This window comes from Catharus ustulatus, assembly GCF_009819885.2.
Source record: "Catharus ustulatus isolate bCatUst1 chromosome Z unlocalized genomic scaffold, bCatUst1.pri.v2 scaffold_29_arrow_ctg1, whole genome shotgun sequence".
Lineage (NCBI taxonomy): Eukaryota > Metazoa > Chordata > Aves > Passeriformes > Turdidae > Catharus > Catharus ustulatus.
The window spans coordinates 3461970-3484146 of NW_024879446.1; the positions used below are offsets into that span (position 1 = coordinate 3461970).

The window sequence follows — 22177 nt, forward strand, 5'->3', positions numbered from 1 at the left end:
GGTTCTTTTCAGGACTAATCACTCTTCATATATTTCCCAAGCCTTCCCTCTAGAGAATTTCCCATATACAACCAGAGCCAGAGTTTCCGAGCTCTTACCAATAACTAATTCATCTTGCAGATGCATTATTAAATATTGTTCCTGTAATCTCTTCTACCCAAGCTGCACACATCTGAAGATGACAGAAATACACTCACTGTAGTCCAGTTCACTTTAAAGAGTATTGGCATCCCTCCCCACAACAGATACCCTTTTTCTATGCTTTTTCAGCTTCTCCAATCAAACCATTAGAAAAGGCTATTCATAGCTAAAAGAGCACCAGAGTGAGCCAACACAGAAATGAGTTCAATTATGATGGAACTGCAGAAATACTGCAAGCCTGGTGACACTCAGAGAAATGGATGTACCTTGGCCAGTTTTGTGGCATATGCTCTGGTGATCCAACCTCCTTCCTGTCTTGCTCCAACGTTCTGACACTGGCAGACCACAGAGTATTTCTAAGAAAGGGACAAACATTTTAATTTAGGCATAAAGTCTAGTGACTCTTCAAAGTATCTGTTAAAATACATTGCTCTGTCTTGCAACATAGAAAAATGGCCTGGAACAGTGTGCTTTCTGCTAAAAAAAAAAAAAAAATATGCTGATGCTAAAAAAAGAGAATGAGGTGAAAAGGCAAACCAGAAGATTTCCAGAATGAGAATCAGGAGGAATTATCCCCCAGGGACTGCTGGAAAACATTTACTTTCTCTTGCAAAATGGAGTAAAGTTATTTTGCATGGTCACTGGGCACTTTTCACTAACAAATTCTGCATCTGTGTGAGAAGCACAGAGTGTTAGTAACTACTCTGCTATCTCTCAGTACTCAGTGAGCACTTCTGGAACTAAAGGTCAGATGCTGGTATGACAGAAATGGCCTGTCTAGCTGGAAAGTCTGAGTTCCACACGTACAAGATTTTAACTACACAAAGACTCTCAGGAAAACTGTATCAAATTATGATTATTTTAAAACTACTTCATATTTCTAAGGGGCAGCACTATTTGAAATTTAAGAAGTTTTAATTCCATGTAGCTGAATGGTGTTTTGTTAACTTGGATGGTTAACAATGAATGTAACATGGAGACTCAAGTACTTCACTCCTAGTTCATATTTTTAATTCATTTGGGTAATTTTTTTGTTTGAAAGTAAGGTTAGACTTGAGCAAGATATAAAAGTCTGTGACTAGTCCATGATCTAGAAGGAAAACCTGCTATAATGACAAGAGCTACATTGGCTAGCATAAAGGTGCAAAAGTTGATTAGAATTGATTTTTTGAATTCTGTAATTTTCACTGTTGACAATTAATATTTTTGAACACAGCTTGTTTTCTTTCTCTGGTCTCTAAATGCACCAGTAAAAAGCTTGCCAGGATTCTGAAGAGCCTGTCTTTAAAATTCAAATGCATCTACTACAATTAAGTAAGTATGGATAGTGGTCATAAGCTCCTTTTCAGGTAAATCTTCATAGCACTGTTATTAGGACCATTTGCACACAGGAATCCTCTATGCAGAGACAGCAAATAAAGGTGATCTGTGGCCAGGAAAACAAAAAATCAAAAACATAACCAACTCAAGCAAATTAAAAACAAACAAATATAAAAGAGAGCGAAAGAAAGGAAAGAAAAGGAAAGGGAAGAAAAGGGAAGAAAACAAAAAAACTGTAAAAACAGTAAAGTCCATTTCCTGGGCTTTTCATTTCTCCTGATCACTATGGCAGCTGGGCAGTGAGACAGCAAGGCAATCGCTAATAATCCCTGCTGAGACTTGCCAGCCTGGGTTTCTCACTGACTGGAATCTTTCATTCTGTGTTTTTTAGACTGCCTGCCAGGATGTTCTTGGTGTCAGTGGAGAGAGAGAACACCTTCAATTCACACATATATTCTCCATTTACTAAAGTACACTCATCACTCATCAAGTGTTTCCCTACAGTAGGAAAACAACTAGGGAAGGAACATGACAAAACAAAAGAAAATGAGAATTTTTGTGCAGCAACTGAAACATTTCTACGTTTCAATCTAAGTCCGTTCTAGTCAGGTGACAATGGAATTTCTTTCCTACACCTGAACAAAATATGATCAGTGTCTCTCTTCCCAGATATGTGTCATAAGTATCCTAAGTATGCTACTTAGATAATAATAACTATAAAATAATAATAATAATAATAATAGTAGTAGTAGTAAAAAAGTAGTGCAGTTTCTTTCAATGGAAAAGCAAGGACTCAGTTCAAGTACATTGGCTACAGCTTTATGTGTGTTCATTTTCTTTAATCAGCTTGTCGGTCAAGACGAATATCCTAAATAACATAAACAATTGTTGGCTAGATCAAGGATGCTGTGGAGTGATACATTTTTTGTGTGATCTGATGTACACTGCACTGGGTGAATATCTTTAGGTAAAGTACTTGATCTTATCAAATACAGTTTCACACTTGTCTCTAATTAATGTGTACTCTGCAGTATCACCTTTCATTCCATTTCATGCCTGCAGCAACTACGTAGGCTAATACACAATATTTGAGAGAAAAACTCAAAATTATCCTATTTTTACAGCACATCCTTAGCTACAATGAGGTAAGGATAAAGTCATGCCACAAGGAGGGGACACCAGAACAAACCTAAAGGACAAAATTCTGAGTAAGGACTGAAGCTTTGTGCTTCAAAGGTCAGCTTGTAAAATTAATCTTACTGCTTATTACACTTTGGTAACATGAAAGTGCCTCTTACACAAATCAGCTATTTAAGACACTGGTGTTTCTATTTTTACTTCAAAGCACCATTGATCAAAACAGCAGAGCAAGATAGAATCACCCTGCCTGAAGCCAGTGTATGAGGAAATTATGGGGGTCGGGAAGCTCAGTACAAGCCCCTCATCATATTTATTTATCTATTGTAATTGTTTTTAGGAAGAGAGCTACATTTGCTCAGTCAAAGATCTGTACACACATGCAACAACAGATCTGGTATTTTATTTGGAAGTATGTTCCACTAACATGAATTTCTATTTTTCCCCTTTTTTTTTTTCTCTCTGAGAGTTTTCCTTGCTTTACTTCACCTCTATGATCTGATCGAGTAGACACTGAACAGATGTGCCAGCTGTCACGGGACACACTGAGGGCTGTGTTTCATGCCTTCTCTCCTGTGGTGCCCTGGCACTGTGTTATCACAAAGTAATTCCTGTGGTTGCAGTTAAGAACCTAGGAAATGAAAGGCTGATTTGTGTGCTGACACAAAAATGCACCTTTACCACAGCAATATTAATGGACAGGGCTTTGCTCCATTGAATTTGGAATCTGGTTTTCTCCTTTAGGGCAGTTAGTCTGCTGTGAGTGTTTTGGGTACTATCTTTTGCTTTGCCCAGTCACTGCCTGGAGATGTCACTTTTCCATCTTATTATCTTAGGCTGGCTGCTTTTTGTGTCCATTTGTCCAACCTCTTTCCTCGAGTGTGCAACATGCAATCCCTTTCTTTATCTGTTACTGGCAGTACTTGGACCTGATTGTCCACAGCTCTTCTGTTCCCACCTTTGGGATGAATCTGTGCTCTGCTATTTACTTAGCAGACTCCAGGCACACAAATGTTCTCGCAAAAGACAGGATTTCCCTCTGCCCTTCAGGGCAGAGCATCTGCTCACCACAATCTCAGGTTCACCAACAGGTGTGACAGAGATCATCTCTCACACCATCTCCCAAAAGGTCTTTCCTCTTCGAAGCAGCATCCAGTTCTGCTGAATCAAAGATCACTTTAGGTACTTCACTGGATGTGCCAAAGCCCTAAATTTACCTGTGAATCTGCAGACACATTTGGGTAATATGTGAATAGTTCACAGTGCTGTGTCTCCACCTCCTACCTTACCAAAGAGGAGGTATCTCACATCCATGTGTTCAGATTTCAGAGCCAATTGATGGATGCTACAACTCTTAAAGCTTGACAGAGAGACAATATTGAGGTTTTGTAGGTCCTTTTGATTTGGAATAGAGGTTTGGAACAGATAACGGGTGATGCTTAGCACAATACTGGTCTTAAGGCTGTGCATTTCTTGTTTACAGAAGGCGATTCAGTCCATTTAAGTCCACATAAATGTCTTTTTGCAGCCACAGCCCGAGGGCACCAACACTTGCAAACTCAAAATTGTCTCCTTTCTAGTCTGTTCCTTATTTTTATTCAGTTCATCTCTAGGTCTTTGATAGTTTGCTTCATATCAGTCTCCCCTCTGCTTATGCTAAAAACAAGTGCACATCCTTTCCAAAAAACACTGCTTCAGTTACTCAAATTGTTAACCAACTGTGATTTTGTACCGTGCTCAACTCTCTTCTGTAGCAATTGCAAGTGAAGCACTGGCTGAACCCGCGAAGTTCAGGAAAAAACACAGCCCTACTTGTCACACTCCTGGCAGATTCTAATTGCAAATTGCTGCAAGAGTTTCTCTGCACTTGCTGTGCAATGGCATTGGATTGCTTGGCTCTCTTTTCCATAAAAGTACCTCAGGTATTAATACAAGTACTATTAATACCCCTCTTTCTCTCCTTACCGCTCAGATTTTTTTTCTTGTATTTTTTTTCCCTCATCTGCTGTATTGTCTCCGCACAACCATTCACACAGTTAGTCTACAAACAACACTGAGGAAAGCAGAACATTCTCGCTACCGGAGGAGAGCGAGGGTATGGCTCATCCAGCAGCAAATCCAGGCGGACAATCACGGCCCAGCCCTCCCGCCACACCACGGCTGCCCAGAACGTTTTGCCCGCATTCAGCAGCTTCGCCGCCCTTCCCCCACGCCTCGCCGGGACACGGCCCCAGGGGCGGGCAGGAAGGCGGCCGCTCCGCCGCGGCCGCGTGTGGGCGGGGGCGGCTCCGCCCACGCCGCCATCTCTGGTGCGAGTGCGGCCCCAGCGTCTGGTGCCGCGGCAGCGCCGCCATGTCGGGCGAGGGCAAAGCGGCGCCTCCATGACGGGTGAGGGCGAAATGGCGGCCGGAAGGGGCGGGCGGCGGCGGCCATTGCCAGCGGGGCGGGCCGGGACGCGGCGGAGGCTGCGGTGGCGCTGGGGCTGCTGCGGCAGGTCTGTAGGGCCGGTCGGGGAGAGCCGGGAGGTGGCCGTGCGGAGGAAGGGGGCTGGGGGGTTGCTGGGGGCTGGAGGCAGCGCACAGTCGCCTAGGGAGGAACGGGCCCGCGGCGTGTCCGGCTGGCGCTGTGGAAGATGCTGGGGGCAGGGGCAGGACCCCGCGGGATGTGGGAGAGCGGAGGAGGTGTGGGAGCGGCTGGTGTGTGTGTGTGTGAAACTGAATCACAGAATCCTTCGGATTGAGATCCCCCAGTGCAACCCTCCTGCCAAAGCAGAGTCAGCTGGAGCAGGTGACCTAGGAACACGTCCAGGTAGGTTTGGGATGTTTCCAGAGGGGGAGAGTCGACCACATCCGTAGGCCGCTGTTCCAGTGCTCTGCCATCCTCAATAGAAAGTAGTTCTTCCTCATGTTGAAGTGAACTCCTTGTATTTTAGTTGATGGCTACTGCTCCTTATCCTGTTGCTGGGTAGCACTGAAGACAGTCTAGACCACCCTCTTGGCACTCACCATGGAGATATTTGTTTGTATTAGTGAGATCCTAAGTCTTCTCCAGACTAAGCAGCCCAGATGTCACAGTCTCTGCTTGTAAGAGAGATGCTTCAGGGCCCTCGTCATCGTAGTGGCTGTCACTGGACCCTCTCCAGCAGAACCTTGTGTTTGTGCTGAGGAGTTCAGAACTGAACACAGCACCCCAGCCATGCCATGCTAGGGCCAGGCAGAGCAGAGGGTTGGCAGTTTCCCCCTTTTTTTTACAGGCTTAATATTCTTGCTGAACCTGACCTGAAGCCATGAAAAAATCCCCATTAGGCTTGTGGATGAAACACTGTTTGACTAGAGTTCCTGCTGGGCAGTATAAACTAAAATAGCAGCTTTTAAATCTGCCCAGGGCTTTAATTTTTGTTGTTCTGTGTCTGTACATAAATACAGGTTTATATGTATGTAGTGTATTTTCTGTACTGTAACAGGAACATCTGGTGGTTGCAGATCTAATAAAAGTTTTGGATTTAGTTGTAAAATGGTAGTAAGTCAGAAGAGAAGATCTAGTTCGAGTTTCAGTCTATGGGGCTTGTCATCAGAAATCCATCCTTTTTTTAAGCAAATACAGAGTGAGTAAGTGAAACTTACTTTGTTCGTTAGCAGAGCAGATCAGCTGTTCTCTGTCAAGGAATAAAATCCATTTCTTCCAACAAATATTTTTCAAAGCCTTTTGAGTTCCATGACGTGCTCTGTTTTGGGCATCTTGTTAAGAACCTCAAATCAAATTTGGCACATGGATGTGTATTTGGTGTTTTTTTAAATAATGTTATTTAATGTTCAGGAAGAACTTGGAGAAGGTGGGAGTCTGTACACATTGGCCACCATGTCTGGAATTGGCAATAAACGGACAGCTGGAGAGCCTGGGCCTTCTGCACCTCCGGAGAAGAAGGCAGGGGTTGAAGATTCGGGCACCACTGTGGAGACCATTAAACTTGGTGGTGTTTCTTCAACGGTATGTTTTCCTTGCATACCCTGTCTCCACCTTTCGGGCTTTTTTTCATTTGGAGGCAAAAATGTCCCTGGGGTCAGTATGAGCCCTTCTGTGACCTGGCCTGTGTCCCATGTGCTGTGCCCAGGAGGAGCTGGATATCCGGACCCTGCAGACCAAGAACCGGAAGCTGGCAGAGATGCTGGACCAGCGCCAGGCTATTGAAGATGAACTGCGGGAGCACATTGAGAAGCTGGAGCGTCGGCAGGCCACCGATGATGCTTCTCTGCTGATCATCAACCGATACTGGAATCAGGTTGGTAACAGCTTTTGTTACTTCATATATACTGTTTTCTTGTCTTTCCTGTACAACTGCACTCCTCTTGTTCACATCTATTCTTTATCTTGTCTTGCCTTGCCTGTCCCATCATTCAGTTTGATGAAAATATCCGTATCTTCCTTAAACGCTTTGACCTGGACCAAGGACTTGGAGACCTTTTGTCTGAAAGAAAAGCACTGGTGGTGCCAGAACCTGAACCAGACTCTGACAGTAATCAGGAACGCAAAGATGAGAGGGAACGAGGTGAGGCACCTGTCTGGGGACAGTGGGAAAGATGGATTTCAGCTGTGGACAATGCTGATGTCCATTTCTAAAAGCTGACAGAGACTGTTTTTTGTGATTGTAAGGATCAGTGATATGCTGTCTTGTAGAACACGTTCACTTTTTTTCACTTCTTTATGTTCCCAGGGGAAGGACTGGAGCCAGCATTCTCCTTCCTGGCCACTCTAGCCAGCAGTACCAGTGAGGAGATAGAGTCTCAGCTGCAGGAACGTGTAGAGTCCTCTCGCCGGGCTGTTGCCCAGATTGTGACAATGTATGACAAGCTGCAGGAGAAGGTGGACATGTTGTCTCACAAGCTGAATAGTGGAGGTATGACCAAGGGGGCAGGTATTCAAGAATGCTTATCTGCCCCCACCTTAGACCTGATCCTGCATTGTGGATATTAAGGTGTAGTCCTTCTCATGTGCATTTATTTTGTAAAATGAATTTGTTTGGCTTTGTTTAAAACAAACCCCAACTAAAGGACCATGTGCTATCTCTCTATTTGAATGCTGAAAGCTCTGCCCAGCATGTGGGGCTAAGAAGCAGCTTGTTTTCTGCCAGTACTGTGTTCATGTGTCTGAGAAGTCAGAGAGCACAGTTGAACCTTATCAGCCTCCTGTCCTCAGCCACCGCATCAGAGAGCACAGTTGAACCTTATCAGCCTCCTGTCCTCAGCCACCGCATGAAAGACTTCACACTTACAAGTACAGAAGTGAAATCAGCATTGCAAACTGGTGTTGCAGTTTAGTAGAAGGTGTAGGAATAACCACGTGCTCAGTTTCCACTGAGTTCTGAGAGCAAAATTATACCCATCTAATGGCAAGATATGCTTAGTGTAGCTGTGCATTTTGAATGTAGCAGAGTTCGACCGAGAAAGCCTAATGACCAGCATCTAAAAATAATGTAGCAGATTCACTTCACACTCAGATGACTGCTCAAAAAACTTAATTAGCTTAAGGTTAGAATTTTTAATCTTTTGAATGAAACCTTGGGTGGAATATCAGCTTATACTTGGTGTACCTTCTGTGTGCTCTGACCAAGTCTGGCAATGGTGTAGGGAAGTGTTGCTGTCCTTGGCTAGCAGTCATAAACTGTAGTAGCTTTGACATTGGTGCCATCTGAGCCTGCCCTCAGACACTATAGTTTCACCTGTCACCCAGGTGCTGTGGTTGTCACAGGGTGTCATGGTGTGTTGGCCTGGTGTGTCATCCCAGGCCACCTGTTGCATGAGGTTTATGCTTGAATTTTGGTGGCATTCAGGTGTCCCTGGGTTCCAAGGGCATGTTCTGGGTTGCTGGTACTGGCACAGCTGACACATCCCTGGTGTGAGGGTATGGCTCTTGGGTCAGAAATGTGCAGCGCTGTTAAACTGCAGAGCCTTTTGCTTATCAAGTGCAACTCAAAGCTCTATGTGGATGAAGACCAGGCCCTCAGCAAGCACCTGTACAGTAAACTGAAGTGGTACAGTAAATGGAAGTTAATTTCAGGTTTCCTTTTGTTTTCTTTTTTCTCTTTGCTGTTCAGGAATTAAAACCAGTGTTCTTTGATTTCCCTTAATTTCCTTTTCTTTGTGCACTTTCCAGATATTTCACTGATGGAAGAAACAGTAGTGGAACTGAATTCCTACCTGTCACATGAGAATGGACGGCTGCAGGAACTGGCTGATGTTCTTCAGGAGAAGCACAGAGTCATGTCTCAGGAGGTATAAAAAGGAGGGAGAAAGAAATCTGCTTTGGGGTCAAGCTTAACATAATTTGTGGTTACCATAGTTTGGAAAGCAACTTATTTCCTTGGAGAGGCACATGAGCAACATGGTTTGAAAGTTACAAAAAGGGTTGTTGTGGAGAGCTGTACATAGATTTTCTATATTAGTCAGATTGATTTGCTTGTTATATCACTAAAGAAAAGGATATAAGCAAGTCAGTGAGTTGAATGGATTTAACTTCTAAAGAAAAGGGAAGAGCAGAAAAACTGGGGGCAGGTGATGCTGAGGTGGCTGTGTAGACCTGGGATGGTGGAGATGACATCCCTGTCATTCTGAATGCCTTAGTTTCTGTAAAGTCATTTGACAGTGGAATGATATCAGTTACAAGATGATCCCAGTTGTTAAAGGATTCACATTATTAACAGCATTTGTTTGAGAGATTTCAGTTCATTTAAATATTGTGTTAATGCTGGTCTTGCTCATTGTTAGACCTCTGAGCACTTAAGTGGTCTCTAGAGCAGATGGACACAGGGATTGGAAAGATTAAAATCAAAAAAGCCTTTGAATAAGCTGAGGTGGCTGCCTCTATTCTGCCAGATATTACCAACTTCCCACTCTTTCTCCGTTTTCAGTTTTGTCTTATATTTGTTGCTGTCTTGGGATTTGGCCCGTGTAAAATTCAGGACAGTTCATGGAGTAGTCTGTCATCACAGCAAAAGATGAAAAGCACGTGATGAGTTAGAGAAAAATGACTCCTGAGCAGCCTCAGGAATGTAACATGCTGGCTGAAGCACTCCTTTGGTTGCAGTTCTCCAGGCTGCAAGAGAGGGTGGAGACAGCAGAATCTCGGGTGTCTGTCCTGGAGACCATGATTGATGACCTTCAGTGGGACATTGACAAGATCCGCAAGAGGGAGCAGAGGCTAAACCGGCACCTGGCCGACGTCCTGGAGCGAGTAAGTGCTGCCCTGCTGGCCAGGACACCTGGGGAGTGAGGATAGTGTTGGATGGGGGTGGGACATCCTCTGGGACTCTCTGGGACTGCGAGAGCTGAGAACTGCAGTGGGTCTTGGATCTGCTGCATCAATCTTGCCAGTGTTTCACTGGGTCTTGAGGAAGTCTCTTGCATTTTTTTGCAGGTAAATTCCAAAGGCTACAAGGTGTATGGAGCTGGTAGCAGCCTCTATGGAGGAACAATTACCATTAATGCCCGCAAGGTAAGGTCAGGAGCTTGGCTGTGAGCAAGGAGAAGAATAAAGTCAAGGAGAGCAAGGGCCACAATTTGAACAGAATTTAGATAGTTACTTTACGTAATTTTTAGTTCCTGTGCAATAAATCTGGGTGACTCTGGAAAAGCCATTTTGTCTGTATGCAAGTTTCCTACTTAAAAAACACCTGGTGGAATTAGACTGTCTCAGTGAAGTTACCTGACTGCTCAGTCTGTACTTGCTGTTACTGCATGAACAGATAGTTCATTAGCACTCTCAGGAGACACGTTAACAGTAGGATTTACAAGCAGTTTATCCCAACAGTTTGAGGAGATGAATGCAGAGCTGGAAGAGAATAAAGAACTTGCTGGGAATCGCCTTAATGAATTGGAGGAACTACATCAGGATCTTGAGGAAGTAACAACACAGAATGAGAAGCTCAAGGTGAGACATCTGTAGCTATGTGAGGATGAAGTGTTCTGTATGATGGCTTCCCTCAGCTTTGCAGCGCTGTGTCTGCACAAAACCTCATTAGCAGTGTCTGTTCTGAGCCTGCTCTGGAGCTGTGTTACGCTTTGCTGCAGGGACAATTCAGCTAGCCTGTGGCTCCACTTGCAGTTAAGTGCGTTGGTGACACCGTGTGGCCACCGCTGGAAATTGTAATGGTTTCCTGCCCGTGTCCCTTTCGTTCGTGTCTGGTAAAAACTTTTCACCTCTTTACAAGCAGTGATCCCTCTTCCACCTTCCTCTTGCCCTGTGCAAATGGAGCCAGAGAACAGAAACAATCAGGGAACTTGTGTGAAGAGAGAGGCTCTTGGAAGAGTCAATGAATTTAATCTTTCCCAGTGTGGGAATGGATAGATGGGAAACAACCTATGAGTTTGTGATGTTTTAAAGGTGGTAACACAAGAAGCTGTGACTCTGAGGTAGATGAGCATACAGTGCAGAGAATAATGCAGTTGTCATCTTAGTGGTCAATGCCAGTTATAAGAAATGTCAGTCTTGAGAACCTAAATCCAGAGATCTGATGCTGGGAACTGTCTTGAGGCACCTCTGTTTATCCAGAGGAGTTTGTTTAGAGAGAAATGGTCTTTGGCTTACAACATTTTTTTTCTACCTAATTCCCTTTAAGCTGAATGCATGTATAGACATGTCTGTTTCACTGCTGCTAGTCGCAGTCATTTGCTAACTTTTTTCTGGGAATTCAGTTCTGTACCTCTGGGCTTTTTTTCATTTCTCTTTCTGTCAGTCATTATGTTTTACTGGTCGAAGGCTAACATAATGCCTACTTGCATGTGTATTTTCTGTTTTCTCATACTTTTCTATGTGTCTGTCTTTATTGATCTGGGTGATTATGATTTATTATGTTTTCCAAGCTTATATCTTTCAGATAAACTATTTCAGGACCCAGGAGTTAAAAACTTCTGTCATGTGGTTGTGCAAGAAGAGCAGCCTTGTTCATGCAGAGAACACAAAGACTTTTTAAAACTGGTACTGAAGCATATCACTTGGACCTACTTCACAGCAATGCTACTGAAGTTCTATTTTTGTCTTTGCTTGTGTCAGCTTGATTCACTGTTCTCCTGTCTTGAGAGGCAGAAACCAAAAGCAAGGGGATAATTTTTGTGGCATTTTCTTGTGTCCTAACTAGGTTGAGCTGCGACGAGCAGTGGAAGAGGCTGTGAAGGAGACCCCAGAATATCGCTGCATGCAGTCCCAGTTTTCTGTTTTGTACAACGAGAGTCTCCAGCTGAAGGCACATCTTGATGAGGCCCGCACACTGCTCCATGGCACCCGTGCCACGCACCAGCGCCAGGTGGAGCTGATCGAGGTAACACCTCTGCTCCCTCAGCCTAGGAACCCTGTTGTGCCACTGACCATCACAGCTGGTTCTGTGTGCCTCTGCTCAGAAAATTTACATTTCTGGCAATAATTCAGGCTGTTGTGGTACCTCTTCTTGATTAAGTGAGAGATACTCCAGGTTCAAAGCACCAAGTTCTGTTTCCTTTTTGTTCCTCAGAGGGATGAGGTCAGCCTTCACAAGAAGCTACGCACTGAGGTGATTCAGCTGGAGGACACCCTGGCACAAGTCCGCAAAGAATATGAGATGTTGAGGATAGAGTTTGAACAAACACTTGCTGCCAATGAGCAAGCAGGTATGGTGGTGTTCTGCTGTGCCTAAAAACAACCACCACCTACCCACCAATACCAATTAGGGGCTACAGTGCACTAGAACACCTGGGTTGATTCTCTCTTACTGTTAAATACTTGTTCTGGCAGGTCTCTTCACCTCAAAAAACAAAGCTCTTCACCTGTTTTATTGGGAGGCCAGTTCCATGTTTCCTGACTTCTTTCTAAATGCTACATAATAGATACATTTTGCTAACAATTTGTTTTGTGCAGGGTGTTTTGTATTATTGAACATTACTTGTGGGGAAAGGATTCATTTCCTCCTTATGTGTATGGATAATGTAGATAGCAAAGCAGTAATTCTTACATTTCATCAGAGGAAATAATTTACTTCTGAAGTAGCATTTAAATCAGATTTCTTTTGTAACATGATACGTTTCCCTTAGGATCATTGGTATAGAAATAACATTAAGTGGGAACTTAGGACTGTGAATTTGCAAGGACTTATGGCTGCATATAAAACTGGCACGACAATTTTTTTGCAAGTGTTTTGTGTTGCTCTGTTGTGTGGTAGAATGATAAGTCTTGTTTTGTTCTTTGTCATTATCACTCAGCTTGTTCTCTATTTCCATGAAAGTCCTCAAGAAGGTTGACAGAAGTGTGGTTTGTCACAGGTATTTCTGTTTTTGCAGGCCCAATTAATCGGGAAATGCGTCACCTCATCAGCAGCCTCCAAAATCACAACCACCAGCTGAAGGGAGAGGTGTTGAGATACAAGCGCAAACTGAGAGAGGCCCAGTCTGACCTGAGCAAGGTAATACAGCAGGCAATGTCAGAAAAGAGGGGAAAGGCGTAGGAGAAGTGGAAATGACATCCTTGCCAGCAATATCAACCTTTCTGATGTGGTGTGCAGGATGCAGGGAAATTTTCAGTGCAGCTCTGCACTCTACTGCTTACTTTGACCAAATGAATGCTTTTTCTTTGTGGCTGTGTAGTGCTCTATGAAAAGGGGACATGGGGGCATGGGAGCATGGATCTGGGAAGACATGGGAGAAGGAGGTAAGGAGGACTTCTGGTTAAGAACTTAAGCATTTGTTTTCTTGCTCGTCTCTCTTGCTGTCCCACACCAGATACGTTCTCGCAGTGGCAGTGCTCTCCTCCAGTCCCAGTCCAGCACTGAAGACACAAAGGAGGAACCTGCAGAGATCAAGCAGGAGCCTGAGGATCCTTCTGCCCAAGTGTCTGTTCCCAAGGCTGCTTCTGAAGATGTTAATGAAATGAAGGCTAGGCGAGATGAAGAGGAACGGGAGCGGGAGAGACGGGAAAGGGAGAGGGAACGAGAGAAGGAAAAGGAGAAGGAGAAAGAAAGAGAACGAGAAAAAGAGAAAGAGAAGGAAAAGGAGCGAGAGCGGGAAAAGCAGAAGCAGAAGGAATCTGAGAAGGAGAGAGAGTCCAAAGAAAAGGAGAAAGGGAAGCATGAAGATGGAAGAAAGAAGGAGGCTGAAGTGATCAAGCAGCTGAAGGCTGAGCTCAAGTAAGAGTTGTTTCTCACTTTCCTGTGGGAACAGTGCCCAAGCCTGGGGTGTTCACATGTTCTTGCTTTCATGGGATCAGCATCATTGAAGTTTTGAGCCAAGAGAGTTTCTTGACAGCCTCTGTATCTGATTGTGATATGGCCAGTGTAGGAGTGTTTTTCCTACAATAACCTAAAGCATGAATTACTAAACCAGATACTTCATGGTGTGGGTCAGGTAATGTTGATTTGTTGCTATCTTAACAATAGCATAAAAGTTCACAGCAGCAGGTTATTAATAGAGGACACAGCAGTGTTCCCACTCCAGGATGGTTCCCAAAGCAGTGTTGGATAGTTTGTAGCTTATTATTAGGATGCATATTTCCTGTCCACCTCACTTTTTGCTTTTCAACCCATGTGCCTGAACATGTTTCTTTTCCAGCCTGTACTCAGGTGCTGTTTTATGTTACCAGGATAAGATGAGGCACCAATTACTCCATATCCGTCTGGGAGATTGAGAGAATATTGCCACATTCTTGTGCTGACTGTGTAATAGTAGGCTTTGCTGCTGCGTTCTCACCCTTCTCTGTCTTCCTTTGTCCAGGAAGGCCCAGGAGAGCCAGAAGGAGATGAAACTGTTGCTAGATATGTACCGGTCTGCCCCCAAAGAGCAGAGAGACAAAGTGCAGCTGATGGCAGCTGAGAAGAAGGCAAAAGCTGAGGTATTTCTAATTTCCTTATTTCTTTTTACTGTGTTACTTAAACTTCTTTTCAGATACTCTGCAGAGAACTCTGTTGTTTCTCTCCTCAGAACTGAGGATTATTAGTCTTCTCAGGATTATTAGTCTTCTCATCTTTGTCACTTAGAGATTGGAATGGTCTAGGGAGAAACAGGGACTAGTTGCTATTGCAGGCACACACATAGAGCAATCTCTAGGTTCATAAGCACAGACCCTTTTGCAGATCCCTTAAAGTAACAGCATGTCTGTCGCTTTGGGACCCCTGTGGTTCCAAGCACCTCTTCTTCACAAGCAGGTCTCACCTATAGGCAGTATTTACTCTGTGCAGCACAAACACATGGGGTAAAGAGTTAGATTACACACGGATACGTAAGAAAATGTGTAATAAAAAGTTACAAGAAGATAGGATAAGACAGGACAGGATGTGATGATCTGTGCAAGACTGAGCCAGACAGCACAAATATGTACCGACTGCCCATATTTTCTATGGGCCTGGCTCCTTATATGCCCTTCTCTGAACAAACTCCAATTTGTTCATCCTTGATGTCCATTTGCCTGCACATTGCTTCTGGATTTGAACAGCTCTTGCTTCCCACAGCTCAGGAGCTCTCACAGTTCCAGAGCCATTCCCAGTTTACAGTGTCATCAGTTACAAAGGCCAAGCTGATCTTCCTGGAAGTGTTTCTAGGAAGCCTATCAGCTGTTGTGACTGGAGAGGTTTGCTTCCTTTGCTTCCTGTCTTTGTCTCTGTACTTGCTATGTTAGGTTTGTGTCTGTGTATATTTTGATTTGGGTTTTCTCCTTCTCCCACACAGATAACCTTAATGAAAATAATGAAAATAAACATTTTCATACTCTCATGAGCTCTCATCAATTAGTGTTTCATTCTCATCACTGCCTCTCTTATAACTTATCCGCCAAGTTTGTGTCTTTGTATGTTTTATCTTATCTCTTCCTTTTCCTGTTATGTCGTCCTTGTATGGAAAAAGGTACTTGACCAGATACCCTTAAAGCAGCAGATGCTCTCTGTCCACATACCCATACATGTACAATTGCAAGAGACTGATGTTCCTATTCTGATAAAAGATAACTGTGAAATTTTCAAAGGTGTGGAAGTCAAGATCTTGGGCTTACAGCCCGTCTCAATGGTACATGTGCCTGTAATACTCTCTCAAAGTGACATGGGAGTTTTTTGTCATAACTTTGAGGGCAATCTCAAATGTTTCAGAGAATTTTTGAGAAAACAGGCTCTTAACAATGCTCAAGGCACATCCTTCTGTTAAGTGTCTTTTCTGGTTGGTTCTTGTAGCTTGAAGAACTGAGGCAGAGGGTGAAAGAATTGGAAGACAAGGAAAAGAAGGAGAGTAAAAAGATGGCTGATGAGGATGCCCTACGCAAGATCAGAGCAGTTGAGGAACAGATTGAATATTTACAGAAGAAACTTGCCATGGCTAAGCAGGTGAGAAGTTTCTGATGATTTCTCTTTTGGCTAGAGAACTGTGAAGGAGCTGCTTTCAGGTTATGTCCTATGAGGGAGAAGGAATTTATCTCTGTATGGGCCAGAGACAGGAGTTTGATCCTTGTTCACCAAAAGGAAAGAACACAAGCAAAAGAACCACCAACAAAATAACCTCCTCCATCCCCAGCTTCAGGGTACCACAGGCAGTCCATAGTGGGAAATGTTTAATAACAATTAAACATTAAATAAACAATTAAATATGTGGCCTTGTTGAAGCACACAGAGGAGAAATGGCTTTATTCAGCCATTAGGGGAAGAGATTACAATTTCTTTTTAAGAGTTAACTCCTCAGTTCATCTAGTGAATATGTTTGCATGGAATTGGTACATACCTTCTGTCAAAAAAAGTCTCAATCCAGTGAGAGAGAGCAGGACCACCTCAGCAAGGTGGAGGCAAGCCATTGAATTGACATGTACGTTTTTAGAATTTGGATTCTTGTTATTGTAGAATAGAGCTGCTCTACCTTGTCAATGCTGAAGTCGCCAAAGTGAGTTTAAGGAGTTTGGCCACCTGTTAGTTGGAAGCTGGAAAACTGTCCACATGTAGAATTTTTGGCTTGGTGTATCTGGCAGCTGTTCAGCTCTTGGGAATTGGGAGTTGGTTTGTGCCCCAGCTCTGGCAATGGCTGTGTCAAAGCTGATACTGCCAGACAAGAGATAGGCGACCCATCTTTTCTCTTCACCTTCAAATTCAGAGTATCTGCTGTGGTGTAGATTTGTAGGGAATACGTTTTTCTGTTGGGATGATACTGTTCCCTGATGCCAAGAATCTTCTTCCATCTTCATTAGGTTTGGTGTCTCTGAATAAAATGTTCAGACTCACTGTGGAAGGTCCAGGGGACATTTTGGCCAGAGCTTGTGATTCTTTTGCAGGAGGAAGAGGCCCTGCTTTCAGAAATGGATGTCACAGGCCAAGCCTTTGAAGACATGCAAGAGCAGAACATCCGCCTGATGCAGCAGCTGCGGGAGAAGGATGATGCCAACTTCAAGCTGATGTCAGAACGTATCAAGTCCAACCAGATCCATAAGCTGCTGAAAGAGGAAAAGGAGGAGCTGGCAGACCAAGTTTTGACACTGAAAACACAGGTAGTATGGTAAAAGGAGAGAGGACAAGAGCTGGTGGGGAAGGTGGAGGTGTTGTGGGTTATCTGTTTTAGGCAGCTGCGCACAACTGTTTGCTCGCTGCCCCACTGGGGAAGGGGAAAGAATCAGAATGGACAAAGTGAGAAAACAGATGAAATGAAATAAAGGCAGTCTAACAGTTAAAGCACAGATGTCCATACAAGCAAAACAATAAATTTATTAATTCATTACTTCTTGGGGCAGGCAGGAGTTTGGTCATCTCCAGGAAGGCAGGGCTTCATCATGCCTTATTGTTATTTAATAAATGCTGCAGCTCTGAAAATCCTCCCACTTCCTCCTTTCCACCAGCTGTTATTGCTGAGCACAGCACTGTAGGGCATGGAACACCCCTTGGACCAGCTGGATCAACTGTCCTGGCAGTGTGACATCCTACCTTCTTGGGCACCCTAAGCCTATGTGCTGGTGGGCAGCATGAGACACAGAAGGTCTTGGCACTGTGTGAGCACTGCTCATCAACAGCTGAAACAGTGCTGTATTATTGACAGTGTTTTGTTCCAAAATGCAAAACATAGCAGCATGTGAGCTGCTCTGATGAGAATTAACTATCCTCACCAAAATCAGTCCAGAACAGAATGTTTCTCTCACCAGTGTAGGAATGCATCAGGCTTCAAAGGGGCCTGTCTTTGCAAGAAACTGAGACTGCTGTATGATCATTAAAATGTCCTATGGGTTCACTGCTATGGAGAGCAGACTAATGAGGAAAAGCGGGAAGTCCTTGTCTTGTTGGAATGGTGCTTCTACCTGTATATTCTACCTATACCTGTATACCTTGGTAACAAGCAGTAGGAGTTAGAAACCATGGTTCAGTCTGAACTGCCTCAGATGTGGGCACAGACTGGGAGAAGGGGTCACTGAGAACACTGGAACAGGGAAAGACTTGTGGATTCTGGCAGATTAGAGGCTGGATGCGACCCAGCAGTGCATGCTGGGAGTCCAGAAAGCCAACTGCATCCTGGGCTGCATCCAAAGCAGTGGGGGCAGCAGGCAAGGGAGGGGGTTCTCCTCTACTCTGCCCTCCTGAGACCCCAGCTGCAGTGCTGCGTCCAGCTCTGGGTTCCTCAGCACACAAAAGACACATGGACCTGTTGGAGGGAGTACAGAGGAGCCTATAAAGATGATGAGAAAAAATGAGCATCTCTCCTACAAGAACAGGCTGAGAGAGCTGGCGTTGTTTAACACGGAGAAGAGAAGACTCTGGGGAGACGTCATTGCAGCCTTCCAGTACCTGAAGGGGGCTTAGAAGAAGGAGGAACTTCTTATATGAGCATATAGTGACAGGACAAGAGGCAGTGGTTTTAAAGTGAAAGAGGGCAAGTTTAGATTAGATGTTAGGAGGTGGTGGGGCACTCTTAGAGGTTGCTGAAAAAAGTTGTGGATGCCCCATCCCTGGAAGTGTTCAAGGCCAGGCTTTGATGGGGCTTTGACAAATGTACCCTAGTGAAAGTTATCCCAGGGAGGCTAGGAGTTGATGATTTTTAAGATTCCTTTCAATCCAGGCCATTCTATGACTTTGTATCCTGTCATCCTTGGAACCACTATGGAACTGTTCACTCCCTTGCAGGAAGTCTTTAAGCCACTGTCCAAGAATTAGGACATCTTTATTGCAAATATTTGACTTAAATTTTACAGTGTTGCCCAGAGAGATCTGAGTATGGCTCTCTGGATACAAGCACAGCTGTTCAGGGAGAAAAAGGCAAACTGGAGGTGTGCTTCCTGGTGATGGGAAAACAGGATAGTTTTACTCTGCAGCTTGAATGACAGCTCTGAAGACCCACAGACCATACATTCATTCCTTCTGCACCTCCTGTCTCCCTTTCCAAGGTGGATGCCCAGCTGCAGGTTGTACGTAAGCTGGAGGAGAAGGAACACCTACTGCAGAGCAGTATTGGAACAGGAGAGAAGGAGTTGGGTCTGCGAACACAGGCCCTGGAAATGAACAAACGCAAGGTGGGTGATGCCTTCATTTCCTTTTGGGTTGCGAGGTGGAGCTGCTGCCTTGTGGGAGGCATAGAAAGCTCTGAGCTCTCACTGGCATTACAGAACCTGGTATTCCCTGGTTTTGGATGAGTATATCAGAAGGGTGAGGAGTACTGGAAAGAGTTATGATTAAAGTACTAGAGAGTGATGTTTTCTTTTGATGGGGAGAAGCAGGCCATACATATTTCTGTGAAACTTAGGGTGAAGAAAGAGACAGCAGCAAGATGAAGTTAACTGAGGTCAAAGCTTTTGCAGGAAAGTTGGGATGATAAGCAAAAGTAAAGTACAGCTGGGGAATGTGAGCACTTCTAACAAATGCCTGAGATCAGTAAAATACGTGTGTTACCAGTAAAATAAAACTAAATCTTGTATCTAATGCTGCCTTTGTTTTTAAGTTTTAGTAGGAATGCAGAAATTACATTAAAACAGGTAGAAAGGAAAGCAGGGATATCACTGAAGATGAGCTGGGGAGAATTCAGCACTGTCACCTGTGCTTAATACAACAATTCGTGGTATTAAGGGCATTTGGTTATGAAGTTACAAGAGAACTGGTGAAGAGAGAAGATTTTAAGAAATAGGTATCTTGCAGTTCTGTCTAGCTTGGCTATAGAACTGCCTCTAAACAATTCAATAGAGAAAATGTGGAAGCTGTAAGGCTAAAAATATGTTATGAAGAAAAGTGGATGTTCCTTAGTTTTTTTCCAAGTGATGTGCTTTGTAGTGTGCCAAGGTTTGGCTCTGCCTAAAGGAATCTTGAAGCTAAATGATTAGAACTTGTTGATAATAAGGTAATAAAAAGAGACTAGAAATCACCAGAGCTGTTATTCTTTGTTTGGTCTTTATATACTGGTTTTCTTTCTCAGGCCATGGATGCAGCCCAGCTTGCAGATGATCTGAAGGCCCAGCTAGAGCTGGCTCAGAAGAAATTACATGATTTTCAAGAGGAGATTGTGGAGAACAGAGTAACTAGAGAGAAAGAGATGTTCAACTTCAAAAGGGCTGAGGTATATATATCCTATGCAGAATCCTTCAAGATCTGTATGCTTTAGTGTGCTTCTCCTTGTACACTGAGCTTGCAGAAGATTTCAGTTAAACTGCTCTTGGTGTCCAGTTTCACTTTGATTTTGGTTTCATCAGGTCTTGGCTCTTTCAGATTTTCCACTGATAACTGACAGTACTTGTGGCATCAGGTGATCATGTTATCTCTTCGATTATAGGGGATGAAACTGGGTGGCATGACTTAGCCAGGTGCATGTTGTCTTTGGTCCCTGAAGAAGCTGACAGAGAATGTACTGCTCCTTCACTTGGTCTCCTGTTTTTATGCAGGAAGATATTTCTAGGTTGCGCAGGAAGCTGGAGACCACAAAGAAGCCTGACATGGTTCCCAACTGTGATGAGATCCTGATGGAGGAAATCAAGGATTACAAGGTGAGTATCTGTCAACTTCCCTTTTTACTTTAGCAAGAAGGTGTGTAGCCACACTTTTAGTATGTGACATCTCTTGTGTGTACACTGCCACTGAAGAAACCACACTATCCTGAGGAATGGAAGGACCTTCATCTTGAGACATCTCTGAGCACAGCAGCTGAGCTGCAGGACCCCTCACAGCTCTGTGTGTGTGTGTGTGTGTTGCAGGCCCGCCTGACGTGCCCCTGCTGCAACATGCGCAAGAAGGACGCGGTGCTCACCAAGTGCTTCCATGTCTTCTGCTTCGAGTGCGTGAAGACGCGCTACGACACCCGGCAGCGCAAGTGCCCCAAGTGCAACGCGGCCTTCGGGGCCAACGACTTCCACAGGATCTACATCGGCTGAGGCACTCCCAGAGCCTCTGCTGTGCTGAGCCAGCCTCCCTCCCTCCCTGGCAACTTCTGCCGCCTGAGTGCAGCGTCCTCTGGGAGCTGCGTTCAGTGTCTTGAGAGTAACGCACTCTGGATCTTGCTTCCTTTCCTGGCCCTGTCCCTTTGGTCTTGCCCTCTGTTTTTTTGTGCTCTTTGTGCCTGAGAGGAAGTTTCCCATCCCTCTCTTTCACACTGCCAAGGTGGGAACAGGCAACTGAAGTTCAGCCTTGGGATGGAAGCTGAGCTGCAGCAGAGATTAGTGAAAGCTTTGTTGGAGGGCTCTGCTTTGGATGCTAATTAAATCCCATCAAGGGATGGCATTACTCCTGGGAGGGAATAGTTCCCCAATTAGCAGGCTAAATAGAGGCCAAGGGACTGACTCTGTAGACTCAGTGGAGCAACTCCTTGTGTATCTTCCTGAGTCAGGGCAAGAACCCCTGAGGGCTGGTGCACTAGGAGCCATCCTCCCCACCCCAAACAAATACATCTAAATATCCAGAAGAGGAGAAAGGAGAGGTCTTGGAGACCCTTAGAAAATAGCATTCCACTGATGAGCCCTGGTTGATGTGCTCACCTTCCCCTAGGCTGAGGCATTGCTGTCACTGTCCTTCTCAGAAAAGGACTTTCAGCAGATCCCTTGCTGCAACTTTACCACGAAGGTTAATGTTGTTATGCACAAATTCTTATTAAAGCTCTTGTTTGGTTTATTTTTCTTGATTCTTTTTTTTCAAGGTTCTCTTGCCTCTTATACTGTCTGTCCTCTCATCCTTTGTTCAGTTGCTGGAAATATTTTTCACAAGCTTTAAATTTCCACAATAAAGACACTTAATTTCTTCCTTCCTGTGCTTTCAAAATATGCTCAACTAGAACAACTTTTGTCCCTTTTGGGCTCTATCCCCAGTTGCTTATTCCTGCCACAACAGGAAGACCAGAATGCTGCATTATTTCTGCAGTCATTTTGTCATGGCTGCTGGGAATTTTGGCAGGGATGTGGTGTGGTGTAGGGTCTCAGTGCTCTGTGTGCTTGGAGACTGCTTTTGAAGTCTGCTCCTAAAATCAAAATGGGAAGTTGTTGGAAACATTTCTTCCTAGGGTGTAGTGTTTTCCCTGTGAACTTAATTTGCATGGAAGGTGCAGCTGTCAGAGGTTTGTCTCCTGGGTGTCCCTTCCCTGTAGCATGGAATCTGCCTTCCACCTTCCCCTCACTGCAGGGAATAACCAGATACAAGGAAAGGAGTTCA

General features: G+C 44.4%; 1 protein-coding gene across 3 annotated transcripts; it reads left to right on the plus strand.

Moving 5' to 3' along the window:
- Nucleotides 1-4886: 4886 nt before the first annotated feature.
- On the plus strand, nucleotides 4887-21643 carry RNF20 (ring finger protein 20). 3 transcript variants are annotated; one of them, XM_033086545.2, is made up of 20 exons: nucleotides 4887-4986; nucleotides 6415-6585; nucleotides 6710-6877; nucleotides 6997-7144; nucleotides 7310-7492; nucleotides 8749-8867; nucleotides 9679-9825; nucleotides 10009-10086; nucleotides 10402-10521; nucleotides 11729-11908; nucleotides 12098-12233; nucleotides 12900-13021; nucleotides 13338-13741; nucleotides 14325-14442; nucleotides 15770-15919; nucleotides 16852-17064; nucleotides 18943-19068; nucleotides 19962-20102; nucleotides 20425-20526; nucleotides 20734-21643. In XM_033086545.2, the coding sequence occupies exons 2-20, from the start codon at nucleotides 6457-6459 to the stop codon at nucleotides 20908-20910; spliced, it is 2961 nt and encodes a 986-aa protein (XP_032942436.1). In that variant the 5' UTR covers nucleotides 4887-4986; nucleotides 6415-6456; the 3' UTR covers nucleotides 20911-21643. The 3 variants fall into 3 exon arrangements, with proteins under 3 accessions (XP_032942436.1, XP_032942435.1, XP_032942437.1); XM_033086544.2 differs by lacking the exon at nucleotides 4887-4986 and adding an exon at nucleotides 5027-5092; XM_033086546.2 differs by lacking the exon at nucleotides 4887-4986 and adding an exon at nucleotides 5236-5406.
- The last annotated feature ends 534 nt before the right edge of the window (nucleotides 21644-22177 follow it).